Below are 26,165 nucleotides of genomic sequence, written 5' to 3'. Positions count from 1 at the left end.
CTAATTGTCCTTGTGAAATGGCATTTCCATCCAATTCAAGAATTTTAGAAGTGAATAGATGTGGTTTTACCACAGTCCTTTACATGCTTCAACTCACGTGGCAAGTAAGAATACTCAAACAGGTATTTTGCACAGACACAGTGGGACACAAGAGTGACCTGTGTACTCATTTTCCTTGTTTTACTTCATAACTAATAGATTATTTTTTTAAATAATAACAATAATAATATAAACTCTGTCTTTATGTGCAACTCCTTAATGAAATATGTACCAAAATACACAGCTGCATAATTTCTACATATACTGGCAAAGTATGCTCTCTGTAATCCATAGCCAGCACTGATGCAGGTATCCAAATATGTCTGTATTCCCATTAGTGTGGTGGGGTGTGGGAAGAAAGAGCAGAAAAAGAAAATTGTTTTTCAAGTCCTACCCTGTAGAAATTAGGTAAATATGGTCTATAAAATCAGACCATAATGTGTAGCAATTCTGTTTCTCCATTTGTGATCAAGTAGACCTTTCCTTTTCTATATGCATTAGTACAACAACCTGAAGGCAGTAACAGCTACAACTTTCTGGGGAAAACAATTTTGGTAAAATTAACTTAACAGTGCAGAAATCAGAAAAGTCAGAATCATAAATCTTGGGTCTTATTCAATCATGAAAGCCAACCACCACACAACACATTTCAGTTCAAAGCTGTGTCACAGAAACTGAATTGAAAACCAGAACTTTGTAAGTTAATTCCAGGAATGTTGGTTTATTACCCACCGTAGTTTCTGGTTATACTGCTTGACTTTTTCTAGTGAAGCAGCATTAATCTGAGCTTGAAATTCTTCCACTGAGACACTGTCTCTGTAATAGTATCCTTCCATGCTCTCCAGTGCTGTGAAAAGGGAGAGTGGAAAAGAGAAAGATCAGTATTAAATATTTACTAATTGCCTTCTTTGTAGCTTTGTTCGCACACAAGTGAATTACTTTTTAACCTTGAGGCTGTGACCCTACTGTGAATTGCTGAGCTGTTTCCATATGTCATCAAATTCGTACAGATCTCTCTTAAAGATTTCATTTACAAAAAAATTCTATTTCTTGCCCTGTGGAAAATATAAAGGAGAACACTAATTTGAGTTCCTTTGCTCTAATTAAAGTATTCCTGCCTTTTGAATGCAAATGTGAGGTTTAATTCTGATACATCCTGGAAGAAAACAGTAGAATGAACTGGAGTAGAGGAAATAAAGCAGCAACATAATTTGTACAGAGGGACACCTAATAACTCCTCATGAAGCCAAATTTTGGGAGATGTGGAGCACCTCACCTAGAGGTTCCTCTTTTTATACCCACTGATAATGTGAATACTTTCTTCTGGGTCAAGTAAAGCAAATTTTGCCAGATCTCTGAAAATGGCCTAGAAGTTCCTTTTCAAGGTAAGTGAAGTCAAATACTCATCAGTGACCACCTTTGTGTATTCCTCTCACCAAGCCAAGGATGAATATTGCTACAAGAACTCAGGAACAAAACAAATTTCAATGAAAGGATTCTCATGAAAATTTGGACTGGAAATATTAAGATCTTCACATTAAGATGTCAACCACATTATAACATAAACCCCAACTCTTGGTGAAATATGATTTTTTTGTGGAGAAGCTTTAAAGGCTTTACAATTAGGAACATTGCCACTTTAGTAATCTAAACACATTCTAAGAACTCATCACCCTACCAGAAAATGCAAGCCATAAGCAGAGTTTTCATGGAAACATGCTGCTGCCTTACAGCTTCAGCTGCACTCAGAATATTAATTCTGCTTGTATTGCTTAATATGACCAGTTAATAAATAATTCATTCATTGTGAAAGAACATGCAAATTGCACTCCCCTTCTGTGCTTTCACAGTTTGTAATTCTACTTCTGCAAAAAATATTAAGTTTCAACAGTCAGACTTGATTCTTCCTTGGTTCTAAGTCACACCAGAAAGCTCAGACAAAAATAACCATTGAACACCGTTTATAACAATATGTTAACACAAACAGAATTGATAATCCCTACTGCTTATTTTACTGGCATGAAGTTGGTTTTATTCAATTAGATTATCCAACCAGGAAACTCAGTCATCTGTGAGGACTGGCAGGAGCACAGAGTTCTGTCCCTTTGGAGCCACGCTCACAGGTGCAGGCAGGGACTCACATGCTGTGTGCTTTGTCCCTGCCCTCGCTGAAGGGTTTAACATTTTTCTACCCAGTATATTAGAAAGTTCTTTTGTAAGGAAGCTTTCCTTACAAACATGTCTTCTGTGGTATTCTTCAATGCAAGATAGGATATTATGGTCTGGAGGCACAGAATAAGTGATTGGGAAAGCAACCTGGAAGAACGGGTGGACTCAAAGGGTGGTAGCTAATGGGGCATGGTCTGCCCAGGGGCCCACTACACATCGAGCACCACAGGTATCTCTGTTGTTCAGTGTCTTTATCACTGACCTGGGGGAGGTAAGACAAGTTGGCAGCTACTGCCAAACTGGGACAAGCAGTGGATTACACCCAAGTGCAGGGCCACATAAAGAGCCAGGCCCTTCACAATGGCACAAACCAGCATAACGAGACAATCCACACAAATTGAAACAAGAAACATTTCAACTCAATAGAAAAAAAAAACTTCTTCACTATTAGGGCAGTCAAGTAGAGTAACAGGTTACCCAAGAGGCTGTACAGTTTCTGTCCCTGGGTGCTTGCAAGATTCTACTTGTTAGACACCCAAGCCACCTGGTTTCATGCCACAGCTGTTGCTGTTGAAAGTTGGAGGTTGGAATAGATGGGATGTTCGAACAGAGATCTCCTGAGGTCCCTCCCAATCTGAATTATTCTAAAACTATGAAAAACTAAAAAATAATTGTAAAACTATACATAACTGAGACTCTATGTAACAATTTCAAGTAACCAGAATTTTCATTTTAAATAGTGTCTTTAAATTTACTGCTGAGAAAGAAGGAAAGAAGAAGAAAGGAAGAAGAGAAATCTAAATGCCAATAGCACTATCTCAACATCCTCAGCCCCAGTCCTGTAAACCAGGATCCTTTTCAATGTATATACACTTGGGTATGTGGTTGAAACTGTTCTTTACAACTGGAGGGATAGATAATATAGCATGGGAAAACAACAAAAAACTTCAAAAAATATTATGGTGCCAATCATGTAAATATGTAGACTTTTAATGTTAGGCATGGAGCTATGACACAGAATAGAGAAACACAGAGATAAACACTCTGATGTTCAATGACCCTTGCCTTTGAAGAAGTATTCCAAAAATATGATTTTCTATATGTTCCATTTGAAAATACCATAAACCATTGCATTTTAAGCAGGAAACAACTTACCTATGTTTAGATTGGGGGAGAAAATATTCACAAATATTCACAAATATTCACAGAGAAACTTAAACAAGATTTCTATATTAGCAGCTAATAAATTTCAGTGAGAGATGGGAATCTACTGAGTTAGTTTGATGGCAGGTCACCCAAACCTCATAGGGAAGTAAAAAACAGAATCCCAATCCACTCATTAATGAGATAAAAAAACCCTCAAAAGAATGATTTTAACACTAGGATTTAAAGATTTATCTAGGACTTCTTGTTATTGGAGATCAATGGACTATTTAAGAGGATGATCCTTGAAAATTAAAGAAATTTGATATGATAAAGAAAGAAGAAACTTTCCTTTCTACTGAAAAATATTAAGCAGATATAAACACTTGAATGGATTCTTATTCTTTTCCTTTAGCTGTCTACAGAGATGCTTATCCTAAGAATCAAATTTTTTTGTGCTATTGGAAACTTAAGTGGAAAAATATTGCTAAATAAATCCTGTAGCACACCGAATCCCCTCCCCAATCTAAAAAAAAAATAGTATTTCCAGGAATTCGGCTGAACCAAGGTATTTTCTGTTCTCTCTCAAGTGCTTTTTTTGTCTGCTCTACTGAAATTTGCCTCCTGCTCAGTGTTCTCATTTTTCCCTATGACTGAAATCAATCTGTCCAAAAGAAAACCACCAAAGTACTCATTAGTTTGCTTAAGAATCAAACTCCAAGGATCTTATTTTTATAAAAATGGTGCATTTTAACTTTAGTTAAATAGTAAGTTCAACATAGTAAAATAGTAAGTTCAACATTCATCAATAGTTTAGTTAAACATAGTAAGTTCAGCTATTTATTTATGTTTCTGTGCACTATTTACTTTTACATCCTCTTTGTCTATCAGAAACCAAGCTCCCCTCTAAAACTTCATTTGTATGCCTGACTTCTGCCTATTCCACACAGACCCTGGAAGCCTTTCACAAGGTATGAAGTATTTTGAGCTCCCTGTGAAATCAAAGGCGGCTCAAGGCAATCAGCAGCTCACATTCACCATTTCAGTGGAGCAAACTTCACGCTCCTGATGACTGTAATGACACGGCAGCTAACGCGGGCTGCTGTAATTTATGAAGAGTCTGAGCATCAGCGCCACCGTTCCTCACTTTGTAATGTTTGCAGAGCAATAAGTACATAAGCCTGAAAATGCTATTTAACTCTTCATAACATTTTCAGGAGACAGAATTCTGAAGGGGATAGCAATTTAGTCCTCAAATATGAAGTAATGGGAAAAGATTACGATAGCAGTTGAAAAGCAAAACACTTTTAAGGGCAAGTTTCATAGTCTGACTATTGTCCATTAATGGCTAAAAAGAACACAACAATATTGATAAATGAAGATTCACTCTTTGTGGTTAGAATCATGTAACTGGCATAAATTTAGAAAATTATAACCATGCCTCTATTTTTTATTACAGACATCAGAATTTCTTCAACGTATATTTTAAAAGTTCTCAATAAATACCCACATTAAACAACAACTAAATATGAGCAGTGTACCCTTATAGCTACAGAGAATATAAATCAGAGTAAATAAGTAGGAGTTAAAAGAGAGTTAGTTATTATGTGAAAGAAGCAGGGCAAGGGGAATTTAACCTCAAGTTACCTTGTGAAAAAAGTACTGGATGGATTTTAAATCCTCCTCCATTCTTCAGCCTTTGAGGAAGCTGTTCAAAGTGGTAACCATCAAGATAGAAGTAAACCTTCAGTGTTTGTCGGCTTCCTTCTGCTTGGTATGTGATTGGTACATCTAAAAATACAGTCAGTGTTACAATTTCATTGTAAGCAATGGCACATTTTTTTCCAGAAAATGTTGCACACAAAATTCATGCAGTTAGATAAAAAAAAAATAATAAAAAAAATCACTGCAGACACAACATTCTGTATTTTTCATTATACATTGTTTCCATAGATAAGTTCCAAGTTGAAAACAGTAACAACAAAACATAGTGATTTGCATTAGTATTATTGTTGCATAGAGGTTTTTTGGTTTTTTTTACTGTGAGCATAACTCACATTGTACCTAAATGGTAAAGATTCCAAAGGAACATTTTGCACTACTTATGGTAATAAGAAAAAAGACTTATTTTCCCTTATTTTTTTTATTCATAATCAAAGCCAAAAAAAAATAATTTGCCATTTCTTGACTATTATAAGCATAGTCAGAGTGACTGTGGTGGCTTCACTTAAACCAAAAGAAAATACAGAATTCATTATAACCCTTGAACACATGGAGTTTGTTTATTAGCACAGACACCTCAGTTGAAAGATCCCGCAATATGAACAGCTCATGACAGAGGTATAGCATTAACTAACCATTAGGAGGCCCTCCTGGAACTGCATTTCCATGCTGTTACCTGGTTTAGCAGGGCTTCTTTTTAAAACACTCTGAGCAGGGGCCTTACTTGAATGAAAGCAAAATAACTGTGGTCTTACACAGGCTAAATCCTACCTGACTGTCAGCCCTGTGCTACTGAATTCTCCCAAGCACAAGCAGCTTTGTGGAGCTTTGTGTCTTCTGGTTTTGGTTATTGCAGAAGTTCTCTCCAGTGTGGTCTTAATCCAGCAAAGGAATTGTTTCAGAAGGGCTTGATGTGAAGCAGACATGCTTTCCTCCCTTCCCAGGGGACTTATGAGACAGGAAAGAAATGAGGCCTTTTTGTTCACTAAACAAAGTTCACTGCAGGAAAATATCTACTGGCCGAGCATATATATTAAAAAAAGAATGGCTGAAAATGAGCAAAGTGCATTAACAGCAGACTGCAAAGACTGTCCTTTCCTGCTGAGTTGGGCAAGTTTTGTGAGGAAGGGTTCAGGACCCTGATCATCCGCAGCAGCAGGTCTCAGAGAAAGTTTCTTGCCCAATTTTATGTGACCCTCATAGTGCCTGCCTTGTCCTTTCAAGGAACTCTTCAAAAAGTTATTTATTTTCCACACAAAAAAATGAAACATGGCTTCTGCTTCTTCATCTTGTATCGGTTGTATTTCCCTACCAAGACCTTCAAGCTATTTTTACACGTTTCTTCAACAACAGCTGGGTCTTCCAGGGACTTTCCTGATGCAGCCACATACTCCCAATGGAAAGTTCAGCTAAGCAAACAATTTTGCCCCAAGGTTACTGACACTGCCAGATAATGATTCTGCATTGTCACCGACGATAGCTGTATTTCGGTACATCTAGGAATATCAGGAGAGCAATACATCTACTTATTCTCCATTTTTCCAAGTTATATAAGATTCCCTGTGGGAGGTAACATTCTAGGAACAAAAAATGCTACAAAATCAGTAAAACCCAGATTTTAATTACTCACTTGCAACTAGTGGTTCTGGCTCTGATTGTCTGAAGTAGAAAGTAACTTTTTCCAAGTCAAACAATGCAACCAATGTATCTTCTAACATAGCTTGTTCATCAGCCTAAAAAAGGCAAAATAAAAAGTGGAAAGGTCATTTCAGCCAGATGTTTTCCCAACCAGAAATAATATTAGAGAGCAGGACATAAAATTAACTACAGTGTTGTGCAACATTTCACTGCTGCAGTGAATAACCTGTTTAATTCCTAGATGAGGTAAATATCCTTGTTTCTTTTGGCATTTTCCCTTTTATTACTAGTTCAAGGTGATTAAAATTAATGTTATCACATCACACAGTAAGTTAATAGGTAATTTATTGCTGTTATTATTTCTCTTGTCTTTTAATCAAATCATTCTGTCATTACTCTATAAGACACCAGATATTAAGACCTTGTCTTGCCATCAGGTCTATCTTGTAAAGCAATAGAAGGAAAATGTGGAAACTATATTTTTTTCTTTAGCAATCTTCTTTTAAAATTTCCATAACTTTAGGATTTCACTTATGAACAACATATAAGAGTTTATTGTGTCCACTCTAAGCACCAATAATTGAACCAGAAGCTCAGAGAAATTACAAACTCAGGATGACTTGCACTTCACCTACAGAACTCTAGGCACAAATCAAGTGCATACATGTGCCAATATTCTGATTCCCACCTATAGCTCATTCTGTGTATCCCTGAGCTTTAGGCACAGTTAAAGAGATCCAGGATTTCTCAAGATGCTTAACTGAAACATTGAAAAGGAAAATAGTAATCTACAATTATGGTTATCTTGAGTTAACTATGCAGATCAATTATAGTTTAAATCAATAATCACTATAAAGTAATTCCATTCATTATACAGCCATCCCCCGGCTCTTTAACAAGGGCCAAAAGGAAATCTGAGGCATGCATTTTTCCCCCTCTTAGAACTGAAACATTAGGATGGCAAAGAATAATAAATAGCTGCCCATAAATTGACAATAAATTATAGTTTACAGAATTATAGAACAGAAGAAAAAAAACCCACGATTTTCCCTGATCTATATAGTGAAATAGCATTCCCCCTTGTACTTATGAAAAAGCAAATCTGCTAGAAATATCTGGTCTTCTGGTTCAATTTATGAAGTCTATGGACAGAGTGATTTTGTCAGCAGAATAGTCTGAATACCATCAAGCAGCGTGGGAAACTCTTGCACAACTGCTCATTCTTTACTGAACTCTGGCCATAAAGAGTGTAATTTCCTTCAAATACCCTTGTTTAAAATAACACGGATCATTTGTAAGCCAAACAGTGCTGAGAAGGTATTGAAAAAGCTGCATTTAAATACATTTCCCTTGGTTAAGAACTGTTAGGCAGAAAAGACTGAACTTTATTTTCAATTGGACAATGCATACTGCTGATATCTGATTATGTGAAAATAGTTGAGTAGCACAAGTTTTCACTACAAAGGAAATCACTGCAATCTTGAAAGAAAAAAATATCATTATTCAGAGCTTTAAAGACAACAGTTGCTTCGTGATAACATAACAACAAAGCACATGGAAAAACATTAGACAGGCACTAATGGAATTTACTCTGGAACTCTGCACCACCTGGTAGTGTTACACATTGTCAAAATGTGTCCAGAACTCAAGACATGACTCCAAGCTTGCCAGACAGTGCTTTCTTCACATGGTCCTCATGTGAATAGAGTTCCCCTGTTTCTCTGAGGCCCCAGTTTTATCTGTCTGCAAGCTGCACACACTCATGCAAACCCAAGCACCACAACTGCCTGTGAGATAGTTGGTCACACTGGCTTAAGTCAGTAGTCTCCAACAATAGCATAGACTAAGACTTTATGACTGTGATTTAGAAATACCTTTATTTGTATTGGTTTCTTCTGCTTCTAAAGTTTCTTATGTCAAGTTGTCAGCAATTTGCTGCTGAGACAGACAAGGAGAGGAAAGAACATCTTTGATACTAAGAACATCATCTGTTATTTACACAGAGTTTTAATCTTACTGAGCAACTCCAGAGGTAGAGAAGACTGTCATGGAGCAGGCTATGCAGACTTTCACAGTTCCTCTGGTTAGCAGGAACCAGTCTAGTGTGAGAAGCATCTTAAATAGCTAAAGAAGCACTTTGGATAACTGAGGATTAAGGGACTACAAAGCCATGTCCCATTTTTAATTGTTTCTTAAACCATGGCTCTTTGCCAAGCCTTGTGAAGAAACAACCGATGTCCAATTACTCTGACAGGCTACAGGGATTTTCCATAGGACAGGAACAAAACAGACCAGCACGTTTACACCTTCAACTACTGTACACCTATAGTTTTTACTGGGAAGGGTGATAAAATTACCTAAACCTGGTATTTTATTTATCTTGTATTGTTGCTTATTGAAAAATGAAGTTCTACTTATCACCTAATAGAACATTCAACCCCAGGGAACAGCTACAACAGCAGTGGGGAGTCAAGGGTAAACTCACTATCTCAGAGCAAACAGAATTTGAGGAAAACTTATTTCCTGTATCATAATCAAGCATTTCCCAAATCTGTAATTATCTGACCGGTATCTTTTCCAAATAGCAGCTAACTAAGTAGCAAGATAAGCACAAAGGACACAGAAGATCAGATTTACATCTGAGGCTATTTAACCGTGTGCCTGGTTCAGGGAATGAAAAGGGTCTCTGACCAAGCAGGACACATGAGGAGCCTTACCAGGTTTGGAGAGAGCAGAGACTGGAAATGAAGGAGAAGACCTGCACTGGCTATCTGTTCCAACCACCTTCTGCTGGCCTCCAGGGTCTCCATTTCATATTCTTTGTTGTTGTCAAACATCTGATTTAAGGCCACCATCAGTTGCTCTGAAAACGCACAGACTGTGGCCACCAGGCTCTGACAGAAGACCATGTCTCGCCTCAGTTGTATCTCGCTATCTGTGAGGTGTAAAAGCCAAAAGAGGAAAAGCAATATTAAGCAGATTAGTTAACAGCAAACAAACAAGGCTGGAATTCTTTTCCTTTCTCTAAAAACAAGCCATTTTGATGTCAAGCAAATCATAAGTTTACAGCCTGATGTTATCTCTAGTTAATAGTACTCCATGACCCAGTTTTCCATTTTCCTCATTAAAATATTATAATTCTAAAATTGCATATGAGTGTATTTAAACTCTGGAATCTAAAGTATTTCTCCATAAACAACGTACATTTCTCTCATAGATTCTAATGTACATGCCATAAATTATATGTACTTTTGATGTCACAGGACAATGGACGCAGGTCAGATCTTTTAGCTGCAATGTGAGAGCAAGTTGGGCCCACAAACATTTACTTTCCACAGGAAGCAAGGACAGTCAGAAGCTCTTAACATGACTTCATCATCTGGTTGACTCCACAGCTACCAGCTGGGGAGGGCAAATGAAGTCTGTCTGCTGGAAGGCACAGTATTGCTACCAGAACACAATCTATCCAAATAAAATTTATATAAATGTCAATCTATCTATAAAATAAGTACAGAGCAGCATCACATATCCAGGAAACAGCAGAGATTCATGGTGCCAGGAAAGTCCAGAGCAGGTCTATAGGTAGATAGCTATGGAATATTAGCAGCTGATTTAAATTAGGGACTAGCTAACCTACCAATCTTGTCTGAAGGGCACAAGTATTAGATTAGCTAAAGGTCAAAAGAATTAGAAAGGGAAACATATTCTCAATAAAGAGCAAAACTCTGATGATAAATATTCAGTGCTTCCTTCTTGTCCTCTTTTCTGAAGGTCTTCAAATAATTTTGTCATTATAAGCTGTTAGGCAAACATCAATCACAATGGTACAGGTAGATTTAATCTTTCTCAGAGCAAGAGAAGCAGATCAGGTTATATAGAGGTCTTTCCAAAGCCTAAACTATTTGTCTTTGCTACTAGATTGCTCTGCCTCTAAGAGGCTTAGGTCCTTTTCCAACTTTTCTATGGAGCTGACAAGAATTCTGATAACTGGATAAGTCAGCAGAAATTATTCGGTGCTCACAAAATTACTACCAAATGTAAAAATGTGCTTTTTTGTAACCTCATTCTGTCTATTTTCCTCTGAGATCTTCTTCAGTCTTTTTCTCAGCTTTTGATAATTGTGAGCAGTCTTTTGCTATCATTTCCATTCTATTTGACAGTTTCTCAGAACCTTGGGAATATTTTCCATAAATGATCAAATCATACTGTTTATGCACTGTGACTCAATGCTTCTTTCTTTTTTTTTTTTCTCTTTTTTTTTTTTTTTTTTTTTTTTTGATTGTTCTCTGTGTCTCTCAAGTTGTGCAAATCTAGAACAGAGAGGATTTTCTTCTTTAAGAACTATATACAACTCCAACTCTCCGATCTTAAAAATCCCCCTGGCTTCTCCATGGTCAAAAATTTTCCAGATTTACGGGAGCACTCAGGATTTGAGCCCAACACACATTGTTTCCTCGCTTTGCTGAATTTTATCTCTTTCCCTCTAACAACAGCTGATTTCCTCTGTATTTCCTGCTTCTGAAGCAGCCCCCCTGTGACTCAAACACATTTCTAAATCTCATCTAATACTACTTGAACATCAGGTACTGAATACAAGAGCATTTTGGGGTTTTTCTACAGAAATATTTTTATAAAAAATAAACTAGAGTTTACCAGCTTATAAAACAACATAAATAGGGAAAACTGCTTTTAAAAAATCAAGTCTAGGACATTTTATCAAATCACTTCTTATTTTGAGGAATTACTAAAAACTTTTCTAATATTTCGAAGAAATCTGACAAAAAAATTATAATCTCCTATATAAAATTATTCTTGTGTGTCATAACAGAAATAATTATGTCATGCATTCATGTAGTGCTGTAAGATGGTCAAAATAATGAGCTTTTACAGTTAAATTGGACTGCCTACTTGAACACGTAGGCACCTAAAAACTGTGGGGGAACTTGTGGCAGAGATATTATTTTTTAAATACTGATTCAGTGACAGTAATTTTGTAGGCACATGTCCCTGCTTTGTGTATTTTAAGCTGTATGCTGTATGGCATCATAGTAGAATTAATACAGAGAATAACTGGACTCCTTCCAGAAAGGAGGAACTTCAATATTCTCTAAAAAGAGATAAAAGGAAAGGCATGGGTTAAAATAGCAATATAAACCTGGAAACAGATGGGAACGAAAAGAAAAACAGTAAATAAGAAAACGCCCAGAGAAGAAAGATGGCTGGGACACTGTGGAAAAGCTGAGTGTTTAGTACTTAACTTTATCTGCCAAGATCTAGAGTAAATGACCAGATAAGGTATTTTGCATTAAAATAAAAAAAAAGGAATGTGCAACGTTTGTTAAAAATATCTGAAATTGTGTTCTTCAGGACTCCTTACTCTAAACAGTGGGATGAAGTTGCTGATTATGAGGTCTTATCATATCTGAGATTTTTCCCCTTAATGTAAACACAGAATTTCCATTCAAAAGCAAAAATTATCTCAAACCGCCCATATTCACTTCTCTCCCTCCCAAAACAAGCAAAATTACCTGTATATTCAAGAAGTGCCAAGAGTATTCGTGCCTTCACCTCTTAAAGAAAAAGAAGAAAATATTTTGAGGTAATGGTTACAAGTATTTTCATCAACATAATATTACATTCACAGTTTCTCATTTCATACCAGCTTAACTCCAACTTCTTTCTAGGCAATGCTGATTCATACCTAAAAAAACAGTAATGAGTCTCAACTTCACATTGTTGTACATATGGTTTGATAAAAGCTGGTAGTAATCAAAAGCACTGAGGAAGAGACATGAAAAGGCAGCTGCTATCGCAGAGCACATGTGTAGCAGCTCTCCAGAGCAAGTCCATACATGAAGAATTCCAGTCCCAAAACTGTGGAAAACTGAGTTTTCAGCTGATTTTCCAGTTTTCATTGATTCCCACATTACCCTAATTCTTTCTTGTCCTTCTCATGTACTCTTTGTTCATACCCAAAAATCTCAAATTATCCCCATTTTAATGCAAACTAAAGCATTTAGGAAAAATACAACAGCATTTTCACTTAACTTCCAGCCTTCAGAATTTTATTTTGCTTCAAAAAAAAGTCTTTTGACTTAACAATCTATGAAGTAAAAAGTAAAAAAAATAAAAAAAAAATCTTTACACTCGCAAAAATGTGGGTTTATCTCTCTTTATACTTCCCCCCAACACCTTTTATGTTTTCCTTGGAGGGAGCTGCTTTTCAAAGGCTGCAGGCAGGCTGAAGGAAGTGTAATTTATGACCAGAGCACAAATTGAAATGTGTTAACCAGTGCTCTAAGAAGCAGGAAGGTTAAAATCCACCATAACCTTAGAGAGTGCCCAACTTTGAGCACATCACTTGTCCTACAGGTACTACTTGGAGGAACACACACATGCTTTCACATCTTTCCAAATCTTCTTTCACACACCCAAGTTTCTCTGCAGTCCTATTCAAAGCCCTGTTCAGTGCACAAGCAGGGCTGAAATTTGCTATATGGACAAGATCATTTGGTAACATTTCCCCCTATGCCGTTACTGCCGCAAATACAAACACCCAAACATTAAAAATTATTAGTTATTCCTAAAAATTCCTGGTTCTAGGCCTTTGTCTTAGCCTCTTGTCTTTTGAAAAAGAAAACAGAGATTAATAACCTGGTGTCTTGGAGTCTAAATGTAACTTAATAACTGAAAATAGAGTGTAGAGAAATAGGGCTTTTATCTGAATAACTCAGATACATCGAGGCTATTACTTGCATCTTGTTTTAGATAAGATTAGTTGGATCTCTGAATTCAAAACAATTTGAAGTATCTATAAATAATGATTTCCTGCTTCTGGGGAAATCACAGGACACTGCAACTCTCTTTTATCACTTCTATAAGTCTTCTGTGCTTCAAAATATACCTACAGGCAAAAGAGCATTTTTAGATTATTTTCTACTTACCTGGGGTTATAAGTGAACCTTGGATGTCAATCATTTGTTTTTCAACAAATACCAAATGATATGGAAGTTCTCACTCCCTCTTCATAATGTTTATGGAAAAGAATAATTCCCTAGCAGTTTCTCTTAAATTCTGATTTGCAATGCAAGATGCCTTCAGTTTCTTTTATTTTTAAATATTCTTTTGTACTTTATTTTAAAAACTCCACATTAATCTGCTATTCTGATCTTTGCCAGGAAAGGCTAGATTTTAGTTTTATTTTGTTTTTCACACCTGAAAATATTTCAAAATGATAGATTTTGCTCTGCATAGTTTATAATTTAAGTTGACACACATTTTTTTGTGCCTTCAATAACTGAAAGGCTCCATCACACCTCACTCCTAATTTAAAATAGATACAAACTTTCTCAGTTGCATCATATTTCCTGTTTAAACTTAAAATTATGCTGCTAGAAAAACAACTGCACTTCCTCATGTAATTACATGACTAGCTGGCTAGAAATCTGGCTTACTCTAGAACACCTCTTCTTTTCATCAAAAAATCTTACTTAGCTTTTCTACAGGAATATTTCTACAGAAAATTTAAGCTGAAGAAGGACCTGTAGAAAATAAGGGATTCAAAACAATTTATTAATTTTTCACTCAGTGACAGGCACCATTAAACTAAAAGGAGTATTCTTAGTATTGGAGAGCCAACCCAATGTGATTAACTCCAAAAAGAAGACATTTCTGTGGTTGATTTTATAATTTCCTAACCCGGGGTCTGAAAATATGATGTATCTCAAATCAGAAATGCCAAGTCAGAGAGGGAAGAGTTTGTTTGACTTGGCTGGCTGGTTTTTGAAATTTTATAATAATAAAACTTATCACAAAGTTCTTTCCCATTGGTCTGATACTTAACAGATTCTTTAAGGGACACTGTAACAACTAGCCCACAAGCAGAAGAAGCTAAACACAGACACATATTTAAAAATAATTTAAAGCTAATCCTAAGCTTTTGTTCCCACATAGAATCCTAGCACAGACATTTTTATAAAAATAATCTTACTCTTTATTTCTGTTTATTTATCAAGCAGCACAGGAAATAAAGCAGGAATTACAGGCAAGATATTCTGGAGGGAAAAGGCCAGTTACTTTCATATGAAGACAGGGGAAAAAGCCTAAAACCTCAGCTCACACTGTCACTTGGTTGTGAAGCAGAGCAAAGTACTTGGTAACTTCTATACAGCACTGGAAGGGAGGCAGAGGAACAGTGGAGTGATAGCATCAGTTGAGATGCATTAAATGAAAACCATGGCTTTGTAACAGAAAGAGAGAGAATGACTCCAGCAAAGCACAAAGACCAAGGTACAGAACAAAATCTGTGGAGTCTTCATCTTTCCAGTTAAACAGGGGGAAAAATAGCTAAATTTCAATAAAAACCTCATTTTGGTGTATCAGTCCCATGAAGTTTTGTGACAAATCAGTTAAGTCCACTGGACTTCAGTAGCAACTGAAAAACCTACCACATTCAACATATGGTTCCTTTGTTTTCACTTGTCAGAAGACTATTTTCTCTTCAAAAGACTGTTTTCTCTTCAGCATCTAAAGCCAATAGGGTAAGTACAAGACAGCTGAGATAAACTCCACTAACCCTGTTATTGAGAGTACAACCTATCTATAGACTACACTGTGTTCCACAAACCCTGCCTAGAAGCAGCAGGAAGCAGCTGTGTATCTCCCCCCTTCCCTTCCCTTCTCTCTGTATTATTAATGAAGTGCTTATTTATGATGGTGTTGTTTTTACACTAACCTTCTACAAATTTTCTGATATTCTGGGCAAGACTCCGGACACTGCTGGGGAGGTTCCAAGGGTCTTGCTTGATGTGGAGTCGTAGCCTCTTTGGACAGTTGAGCTTTGGTTCCATTTCTTGCTGAAACTCTAAGCAAGGACAAAAATAGTATTTTTCTGCTTAAGCCTCCTGAGAAAGTCACAGTAAGACATTGTTTTTTCTTAAATGTTTGCATTGTTCAAGGTGTTGGCAATTTATTTAACTCTAGCTAAAGCTATGGTGACAGGTCTAACAGTCATCTAAGCCCCCTGCTTAAGTCTAAGGAGAGAGTGAGCAGCATCCCCAAAAATTATTCTTTCTGAAGCAGGTGCATAATACAGAAGGTGCATGGTAAGTAGGACCCTGGAACTTTTAGAGGCAAAATGGTTTCAATCAGAAAATTAAATTTATACCAAAATAACTTACTGAAAAAAACCCCAAACAGAAAATGCAAAACCAAAAAAAACCAAAAACCCAAACAAACAAATAACAAAAACAACAAAAAAAGTAAAAAAAAAGTAAAAAGGAAGTTATGTACTCTTTTCGAGAAAATTCATTTAGCAGGTAGCAATTCAGGCTTTGTAAAACCTTGTAATCAGGGTAAAAAACACACTCTGATGACCCAAAACCAATATTCTTTGCTAAAAGATGTGTAGTGTCAATACATCTTAATACTGATATTAATAAAACTATCTGTTTCACATTGAACTTCTTTCTTTTTTTAAAAAACTCAGTCTACTGAAAGAAGTCCTTTCTGGTTTTCATCACTTATGACTACCACCAGATGCTTATTTTTACCCTTCAACTTAAGCAACCATACAAGTGGTAGTGGAATTTACATACAGGGTATTTCTTTTTAGCAATCAGTTATATATTTATATAAATATATTTGCATATATTTGGCATAAATATCGCTGTGACTATAAATCACAACTTATTTATAAATCCACTTCAAACATAATATAACCACAAAAATAAAATTAAAACAATCTGGTGTTAGTAATAAAAAAGATCAGGAATGACTTCAGTAGTTGTGACAAAAATGTATTAAAACACCTGCAATATAAAAAACTGCTTCTTGCTTCAAAAATCTCATGAATACATCAGTTCAAAATCTAAATTTTAGTTGATTTTGACATTTTTTCCTACATTATGCAATAAAATTTAAGGAGCCAGTTTGCAGCTAAGAATTAGGATCTATTTAACATGAACATCAACAATCAGTTATTGCAGAATATACCAAGATTAAGCAAAATCAGTTCTTTAACAGCAGCTCAAGGAGTGAGCAGCCATTTCCATGTACCCTTCAAGCTGCCTTTTCATTCTCAATAGTTGGAATTAAATGTTACCTTGGAGGCCTCGACCTGGTGTAAAGTATTTTGTCTGCTCAAAGGCCCTCATCACAGCTGGTCCTTTCAAAAGATTGACAATTGAATCGACCTGTTGGGATCAAGGTTCTGTGAGAAAGATGTTTTTTACAGCAACAATTACAAATTCTTTCTGTAAGAAATGTGGACTACTGACAAGAATTGGATTCTTTCTTACCTAATGGCTCTAGTTAAAGTAACAAACTAGAGAACGTTAGACTAAATTTAAGGAGCTGTTTAATTTGCAGTTTTGGACTATTTACAGAAAACTGGGGGAAAATCAGTAAATACATACCAGCCCAGTAAACAGTGGGAAGCAAAATTAAAAAGAGGTATTTTCTAAAGACATCTTAGCTCAAGCACAAACATCTGTGTCAAAGCCAAGAAAAATAATCTCATACTTGACCAAAAAGATGCTCCAAGCAGCTATGGAGCTTGTCCTGTTTATCATGGGAGATTCGAACACTTATGGGAAGCTCATCACCTGAAAAATATTTTAAAATGAGAAACTGTTTAGAAGCTTCAGCATGTTTTCCAAAACCTTTGCAACTTAGATAATCTGCTTTTCACACAGACTGATGTTTACACTGTCAGGACTATAGTAACTGTTTTCCCTACATAATTTGCATTTATTACTTACTCAATAATACAGAAATATCTCTTAAAGAAATTCATATTCAAAACCCAACTGGTCATGGTTCTGGAAGATGCTTTAGATGAGCCTACTTGAGGGGAGGACTAGACAAGATCATCCCAAAAGGTCCCTTGAAACCTCAGCCATTCTGTGACCAGAACACACAATTCTTCTCTTCTGGAGAACATACTAAACTCCAGGCTAAATGGCCAAGTGTGAACCCAATGTAGCAGGCCACAAAGTCACTGAAACCCATTCAGTGCAAAGTTTTTATAAGGACTCTACAGATAATTCACACTCCTAATGTTCTTAATAACAAAACGGTTCTGAGATTTTAGTAATTCAGCGAAAATACAGCACCCAAATCCTGTATTTGATATGAAGCTTTTAACAGCAAGTACCACATGAAAAGCGAAGCAAGTGCAAAGGAGGAGGACTCTTAGGTCACTGCCTTGTCACTTGCTGTTTCAGACAACAGGTGATACACCTCAAACTCTTTCAAAAAATGTTAAAAAATTGATCTTAAAACTGTCTTTCCTCCTTGATGTTGGTGACAGACAAGAAATAGCCACTTGATAACGTATGATCCAAATTTATTCAAGGTTAATCTAGACTCATTTTTCTTATGTCAGTGAAACACTTTAACAGCACTTTTCTTTCCTTGATTTTTTTAGCCCATTTAGACGTCCTTACAACCATTATACCTCTTCACAGGATTTTAATGGCAACACAGCATGGTACCCAAGAGCTCTGGAGTTAGCCAAGTTAACTTTGGTTAACTGAAAATTAAGTCAACCGAGAGTGTGAGTTTCACTGAGCAGCAATATTTGTCATCTAAAGCACTGTATCTGTGCTTGGCTAGCAAAGACATGTCCTTTTAGGCACCTCAGCTGGTACTTCAGCTTGATGCTGCACAACAGTGTATCAGTTCATTTTTATCTAAAGCTGAAGATACAGACCCTGGGTCTCCTTTTTTATTAACAATTCATTATGTGCTTCATCTTTTACTCTATATTAGCTTAGCTGTGTAAGTATGTATCATATCTGGAAATGAAATTCTGTCTTATTCACATTACTCTGCATTATTCACAAGGTATCTCAGATACCTTACATAATGTCTTAATACTTTCCTGTTCCAACTGAAAATATCTCTCCTGGTACAATGAGCAATAAAAGTTTGCCTTCACTATGGCCAGGCCTCACTGGTGGGCCACATTCAACTAATATGCTCAGTTTTTATTTTCCCTAAATCATTCCCAAATGATAAACTCCCAGCTTAGAGCAAATATTTTTTTATTATTAGTCCCTGAGTATATGACCTCTTTCTCCATGCAGTTAAATTCCCATTCCTATTAGCAGCTGCAATTACTTAAATCCAATTTGTCATGGCATAAACAAGAACGTGCTTCCATGTGATCTCACATTCCTTCCTACAAGAGCACACAGCCATTTCCTGCTGTCTAGGTGCTGACACTGGCTAGGACAGCATTCCACACTCACTTAAAATGCTCCTAACTCTGTGCAACACAATGCAATGTCAAGACATGAAAGACATGAAAAGCAGTGATTCCAGGAGCTCTAATACAGTCTATTCACAGAGATAATGGAATGCTGACTCTCTTTTACAGAAGGATTCCTAAGTGCAGCACTAGCTAGGCAGAAGCAAAATTATGCACTTCTATTACTAAGAAGGATGTAATTTTTAAAATAAAAACAATAAAACTGCCAGGTAAATTAAAATAATAAAATATAATAAAAGAAACAAAGACAGATTCATAGATCACTTTTCTAAACATACCTGAATCCATTTCATCACTGTGAAAATAAGAACTGCACTGACTGCTACAAATGCTGGTGAAAGAGGCAATGGAGTTCCTATTGCTGTTGCAGTCACTTGAAAATAAAACACAAAACAAAAAAAAGAAATAAAGCTATGTCCTTTAATATAGGCTCTGTAAAAAAGTTATGGAAATTATTTCCCTTTTCCCATCCTAAATTTAATGATGAGAAGGCCCGTGTAATTCTTTATACATAAAAATATCCCTTTGCTTAGGCTTTCATTTAATTTGCAGTCCTGGTAGGACTCAAAAGACTGGATTCCCAAAATAGATGCTTCAATTATCTTCCTTCCCCTTACCTGTGAACAAGTACTTGCAGAATAGTAATACAGAATAATAATACATTCAATAACAGTTGAATGCAAAACAACCAACTTTTCTTGCATGAGTGGCAGTTTTTGAATCTGTGACCACTGAGTTTTTTACAACTTGCACAACAGAGTCTCACTGAGGGTTTACAAGAGATTTGATTCATTTGAGTAGCACCAAAACTCAAACTACAAACTATTTTCCATGTCAGTCAAAACAGTTCATGATCCCATCTCTTCCAGCTGTTCCTTTTTGTTTAGACATGTATAGATATTTGCATCTTTGGCTTCAGTCAAGACTTCTATGCATACAAAATTTCATCCACATTGGTCAAATAGGGAGATTTGGGGATTTAAATTTGTCATTTCTTTCTGCTCTTTTCTCTCAAAAACAATTTTTTCTGCACAGAAAACACACAGAGAAGTACCTACTCCTGCAGCAAAACCAGAGTAAAACACAGACATTTGTACTAAAAATCCTATGAAGATATATTTGAATTCAAAGCCTTCAGTGTTATTTAGCCATATGAAAATCATTTTGTTTCAATGCAGGAAATGCTTAAGTAACTATCCAGCAGAGGGAGTCTTAAAAACCCAAGTGAATGTAAGATAATGTAAAAGTGTACCTAAGGGATGTTTATACATAATGATATGCATCTTATGATTTGGATGTACCCATTCACCAAGATTAACATATCCATTCTTTAAATAGCACTGCTGTTATACGTGTGCTCCATATTTGTTTTCTTAACTTGTGTAGATACAGAAGTGACTTTTCACTAATTTAGGCAGAGCGACTTACATTTCCTGGCTATCACCCATGTTTTGGACCTGTAGTCAACGAGGTAAGTGAATGAGTTAAACTTTTAAATGAAGCAATATGATGTAATTACAATCATAACCATTAAGTAGATGAAAAGACATCAGTAACAACATGTTCCTAATAGCGGGTGAACAGTCCCAAGGAGTATTAAAAATTTCTGGCTAGATATTAAGAAATGTTTTCTAACTAACTCTATTCACTTATTAAAGTCTCCAAAGGGGAGATGAAGGTTAATTAAAACTGGGTTGTGCAAAGCATGAGAAAATAAAACACAGGAAAATGAGAAACAGATTAGATGCATTTGCTGTATCATTCTGCATGATTTTTGTGTTGTATTGTAAGGTTTAGAAGGAGACCCTACACAAAATGAGAGCATTATAATGGCTGAAAGTAGCCAAACAGTTCCAGTAATAACCACTGTGGCATTATGAGAGCTGGAAATTTTAAGTATTGACTAATACAAATATTTAAGCAGAGAAAAAAACATTCCAATCTCACTCCAACATATGTCCTTAATGCACAAATTTTATGATTATTCTGTATACGGAACCCTAGGTTTTATTTTTCCTACAGAGTCAGAATGAACTATAAAGAACAGGAATCAGAAAAAAGAAAATGTTTTGAACGAAGAGATGCTCATGTCACACCTTCTTTCTCCACATACAAATCCTGCGCCAGCTGGGAAACCTCCCAACAGGAGCAAGCACACATCACAGGAGCAGCTCATGAACAGTCGGTTTGGCACATCACAAACATGCAGGAAACTCTAAATGCTCTTCTGCTGGACCAAGAACTTTGCCTGTGTGTTCACCATGTTAAGAACAAGACAAACTTAATCTGTGCAAATAATTTCTGCATTTATATCTGTATGGTTCTCTTTCTATTCTGATGAAGGGTTCATATCTACCAGGCTGCAGAAATCAAGTATAGCTTAGAAAGAGATCTCAGCAACACAAGGCTCAGCAGAAAAATGATGAACCTACTGAGCTTCTAATTTCTGAGCATAATAATGAACTGTGATACTGAGCAAATAATGAACATTCATTTTACTTGCAGCTAAAATTTAAATTTAGTTTTAATATCATGTAGTTAACCAATTCTCTCTAAGCAAGATAGTATAATCCATATAAGAACTATACTTGCTATAATTACTCCTTCCTTTCCAAAATTCTTTGTATTTTCATTCACAGGAAACACGATGCATTACAAATTCTAGAGGTGAGTTGATGCTACAGTATTTAGAGTGAAAGGTGAAAAATATATGTTGATAAACAGTATATTTTTCTTTAGTTCAGGAAGAATGGTGGCTGTATCACCCTGCTTTCCATGGTAGATATTTGGTTTGTTGTTGTAGACATAATAACAAGTTATTTCTGTTTTTTATAAGACAGGTAATCTAAAGTTTTACATCTCTGGTTGTGATATCCTATCCAGATTTGGGAAACTAAGACCTAATAACTAATCTGTACTCATAGAACTTTATTTTAGACATCTTGAGGCTAGTCACTCCTCCTTTAGTAATGTCAGAATCATATTACAATGGTTTTCATAACCACTTGATACTTTACAGATTTCCGTACTTGATTCAGTTGAAAAATAAAATATTAATAAAGTTACCTGTAAGAATCCCTGTTACTGATGGTATCATGACCAGAATCTTCTTGTTCATCCCCTGTTACACTGAAACAGACTTTCTTCCCGTTCCTTTCACCCTTTTCATTGTCACTGTCTGCTGGTATTAAAGGCTCAGGTGTTTTACGTTCTGATTTGGGAGAATATGTTATTGAAGAAAGAAGGCTGTGAAACACAAAAAAAAAAAAAAAAAAAAAAAAAAAGGCAAATTAATGTGAGCTAGCAACAGCATAACATTTCTCATCACCATCCTCCAACTATTATTCTATAATATGTGAAGGGAATATCTTAATTCAGTAAATATCTATTTGAAACAAGGGAAGGAAGTGACAAATTCTGTTGTTAAGAAGCCCAACAGTGAAATGCATTAACCTTACCAAATACTTAATCATGTGTGAAAGTAATGATTCCAGCTGGAGAAGAAATACAGCACATTCTTGGACACTTGGGGTCAAACTGCACATTAACATAACTATTTTTAAATATGAATCCTGCACTTCTTAGCACAAATCAAGAAAACAAACTGAAGAAACTGTATGTCTGTGAAAAGTATGTATTTTCCCAATTACTACTGTACAAGACATGCCAGTGTGCATCAGAAATTATTCTACTAGGGCATTTTAAAGATCTTTATTAACATCTCTGTGTACTTACTGACATTCAAAGTGTCTAAGCCATTGTCACTAGTAAAACTGATGATTAACATACAAGCGTCTGTGACGAGCACAAAAGTGACATCCAGCCAAGAAGAGAGAACAGTGCAGATTGCTACTTTTAGAACATGCAGAAATACTGGCAGTGAAAAATTCATGTTCTTGGATGATTAATACATACTGAGCTGCTCTAATTTATTTTCAAGATCAGAACAGCAATAATGGGCAATTGTCCTTTAATTCCTATTTCCCAAACACTCCATTAAAATCACATTTTCAAATTAATATTTGGACTTCAAAAGCAGCATTTTTCTTGCAAAAATTTCTTGCTAACTACCTGAAATCAGAAGAGACTGAACTAAGCTTTTTTCCCCCTTGAATTACTTAGAAATAGTAGCAGGGTTTTTTTATTGAAGGAGCTGTAAGAATGGTCAGCTGGCAAACTTCCAAGTACTACCAAGTACATGGCAGGATTCAAACATATGTTAGATCTTCTTCCACAAAATTCTTGCTACTGATGGGAATAGACAGATAGATTTTATCCCACATATAGTTAAAGGTACTGATCTGAACTGCAACTGGAATACAGAAAAATGATATTAAAGGTATAATTTCACTAGAATTTAAACTCACCCCTCCACTAGACAGATGTCTTTTGGGCTACATGATGCCTTAACACTTTGTATTAGTAGGAAATCACAACTCAGTTCTTTCCAGTCACTGGCAAGCATAATTCCATGAGTACGGGAAGAGAGATGGGGCCCATATTTTACATCAGTGTTCAACTGTTGATCTCATGCTAGAGATTGTGTGTTTTTGAACTTGTCTTATAATAATGTGTTATGGAAGCAGAAACCCTAAGAAACCTTTTTTTCATACCTATAAATCTTTTTTTCTTAGTAAGAAATATGTAAGGGGTTCAAAAAATGATTAGGCAAATTCATGGCAGATCATTCTAGTACTACTGCTCTTAAACCAAAAGATCCATTCCAAAAAGACTGTGTAGTTCTGCCTTCTGAAAGATGAGATGAGGACGAAGATGAATCTATACTTTTCCTTGTTCTTGTGTTCCCACTCCCATCCACTTAAAAATAAAAGTTCATTCTAGTAACTTCTTGGGGATTTTGTTGTTGCAAGAAAATAATCAAGAGTAAGAAACAAGCATAATGAACTGCAATTTCAGCTCCTGAAAATATCTTCCCCTGAGTAATTATTTGTCAAGACACAGACAGACTATTATATCCCCTTCTTTTATGTGACTGTTTAGTCACTGCTGCCAAGACCTCAGTAAAAGACTGATTAAGGTAGCTGGATCTTTTCCTAAGGGGGCTTTTCCATTTCTCTCAGCAGGCAGGCTCTTTATCTAAGGAAAATTTTTCTGTTGAACTACTGTGAACGAAAGATAGAACTTTGGATTACCAAGTTCTGGAGCAAGTAGGTACTGAGGTCACTGATGTGCTCTTAAAAACTCAGTCCAGGGAGTTTAAAATAAAAGCCTGGATACAACCCTTCCCCAATAATCATGCTTAAATTTACTATTGTTTTTCTTCTTAAACACAACACATGCACAACATATTTTCTCCAGAAATGGGCCTATCCCAAACAAAATTACCTTAGACATCTAGCTCTTAAAGGGGAAACACGTGTGAATAGTGACTAACAGCTGGAGAGTCTCTCTGAAGTATATTTAAATGAAACAGAGAAATTTAAATCTTAAAAAAAAAATAAAAAATCCTCACCTGTGGAATTATTCCTATGGGCAACCCAAGTCAACACAACTATGACAAAGAAAACCTGCTATGGTTAGTCAAAGAACTAAAAATGGCAGTAACAAAAAACCTCCTTCAACCTCTGACCTTCTCTGTCTCTTCCTCACTCCACAGAGGCTTGAGAAATGTTCAAGCCTCTTGTATACGAAAGATATCTTTCCAAAAAACAGCTGGGATCGTGGGAGAGCACTGAGTGCATGAGAACCAAGAACACAGTAGAGTCACCATATAGAAAACAATTTGAAAAATTACTTATTTCTGTGTAAATCCTAGCAGCAACATGGGGCATCTGCAGCATCACTAAAGAACCATTGGGATACTATTAAACTATTTGAGTGTGAGCACAGTGGAGCTTCGAGAGGCTGTGGAAAGGGGATACATATTCTGTGTGTATTTTTCTCTCTCTCTGTCAGTACTACATCCCTTATCCAACCAAACCTCATCAGCAAACCATCACATAAACTCTTGTGCAGACAATGCTAGGACTACAAAATCTTCTCTTAAATGTTCCCTTGCCATAATCCATAGGCTCTCACACACCTGCTCTTCAGATGAAACATTCATTTTTCAATTCACAACAGACAGCAGAGGTTGAGCAGATGACACTGCCCCAAGATTTTGTGAGCTGAAACATAGACCAATACTGACCTCAACACAGAGACCTCTAGCAACATGAATGAGCAAGTTTTTCAGCAGTAGGTATGAAGGGTACCAAAAAGTATTCAGTTGTTGAATTTTACTGTCACACAATATCAACATAAATTTAAAATTGTGACAGATAATATGCTCATATTATCTGTCCTGAGAATATCAAAATATTAAACAATATTAAAATATTGTTTAGACTAATAAGCAATTCAGTAAAGAATGACATCAATTTTACTGCTACTATGCCACAGCAGAAAAAATAAATTCTATTGTCTTTATAAAAACGAAAAATTAGTATGTTCAAGCATTTCCTCCCAGCTGTTGAAGTACAAAAATTTCTAATTCAAGGACAATTGTTGGATTATCTATTGTGTCACTCTATCTTTTGTTTCTTAAGTCCTAAAGCTCAAGAGTTAATTAGTATCTGTAACTATTTTCTAATATACCAGGTACTTCTGAACTGCTCATTCTTCCCTGTTCAGCACTTTTAAGTAGGTCTCTTTGCTATCCTGTTTCCTCTATAGAACTGCTTTCCTCTACAGTAATTACTCACTGGCAGTCCACTCAATGTCCATGAGGAATAAAGCATGAAAAGCCTCAGTCTTCCAATCAGCCAAAGGTAAAATTTGCTAAATACCTCTATGCACCTTATACAAGATCAGCTACAAGGTCAGTGTACAGGAAATTTAGGAATTAAAAAAGTGAACCCTTGCATTTACTGTCAAAACTGCATGGCTCTTAAAATGAATATATGTATAGGCATACATATATTCCTGTACACACATTTTTTTCTGTGAGTGTGTATATTTATATATATATTCATACAAAAGAAAGGCTCAGAATTTCCTGTGCTTTTGCATCACAAGCTCAAGGGAGTGGAAAGGAAAGGTGTGGCATACTGGCAAATGGAACTTCCTGAAATATTGACTAAAATTCCATATATAATTTTCTGACTTCCACAAGGAAGAGAGACAACACAGGCTCTAAAGACAGTTGTTTCTAAGTACACCCAAGCACTGAAATTATAAT

At 36.0% G+C, this 26,165-nt stretch overlaps 1 protein-coding gene across 1 annotated transcript in view; it reads right to left on the bottom strand.

Moving 5' to 3' along the window:
• The window catches only part of PREX2 (phosphatidylinositol-3,4,5-trisphosphate dependent Rac exchange factor 2), a 169,154-nt gene that overhangs the window by 43,356 nt on the left and 99,633 nt on the right, over positions 1-26,165 (bottom strand). The window contains exons 26-35 of the mRNA XM_058832482.1: positions 22,052-22,231; positions 19,264-19,358; positions 17,233-17,315; positions 16,814-16,904; positions 15,446-15,574; positions 12,240-12,281; positions 9,429-9,646; positions 6,704-6,806; positions 4,999-5,142; positions 772-886 (exon numbers count right to left, since the gene is read on the bottom strand). Coding sequence (XP_058688465.1) covers positions 772-886; positions 4,999-5,142; positions 6,704-6,806; positions 9,429-9,646; positions 12,240-12,281; positions 15,446-15,574; positions 16,814-16,904; positions 17,233-17,315; positions 19,264-19,358; positions 22,052-22,231 — 1,200 coding nt within the window. The remainder of the gene's footprint in view (positions 1-771; positions 887-4,998; positions 5,143-6,703; positions 6,807-9,428; positions 9,647-12,239; positions 12,282-15,445; positions 15,575-16,813; positions 16,905-17,232; positions 17,316-19,263; positions 19,359-22,051; positions 22,232-26,165) is intronic.

Source organism: Poecile atricapillus, chromosome 2, assembly GCF_030490865.1.
Source record: "Poecile atricapillus isolate bPoeAtr1 chromosome 2, bPoeAtr1.hap1, whole genome shotgun sequence".
NCBI classification, from domain to species: domain Eukaryota; kingdom Metazoa; phylum Chordata; class Aves; order Passeriformes; family Paridae; genus Poecile; species Poecile atricapillus.
Note: the sequence above shows the minus strand (reverse complement) of the source record. Positions and strands in the feature narration are given on the sequence as shown.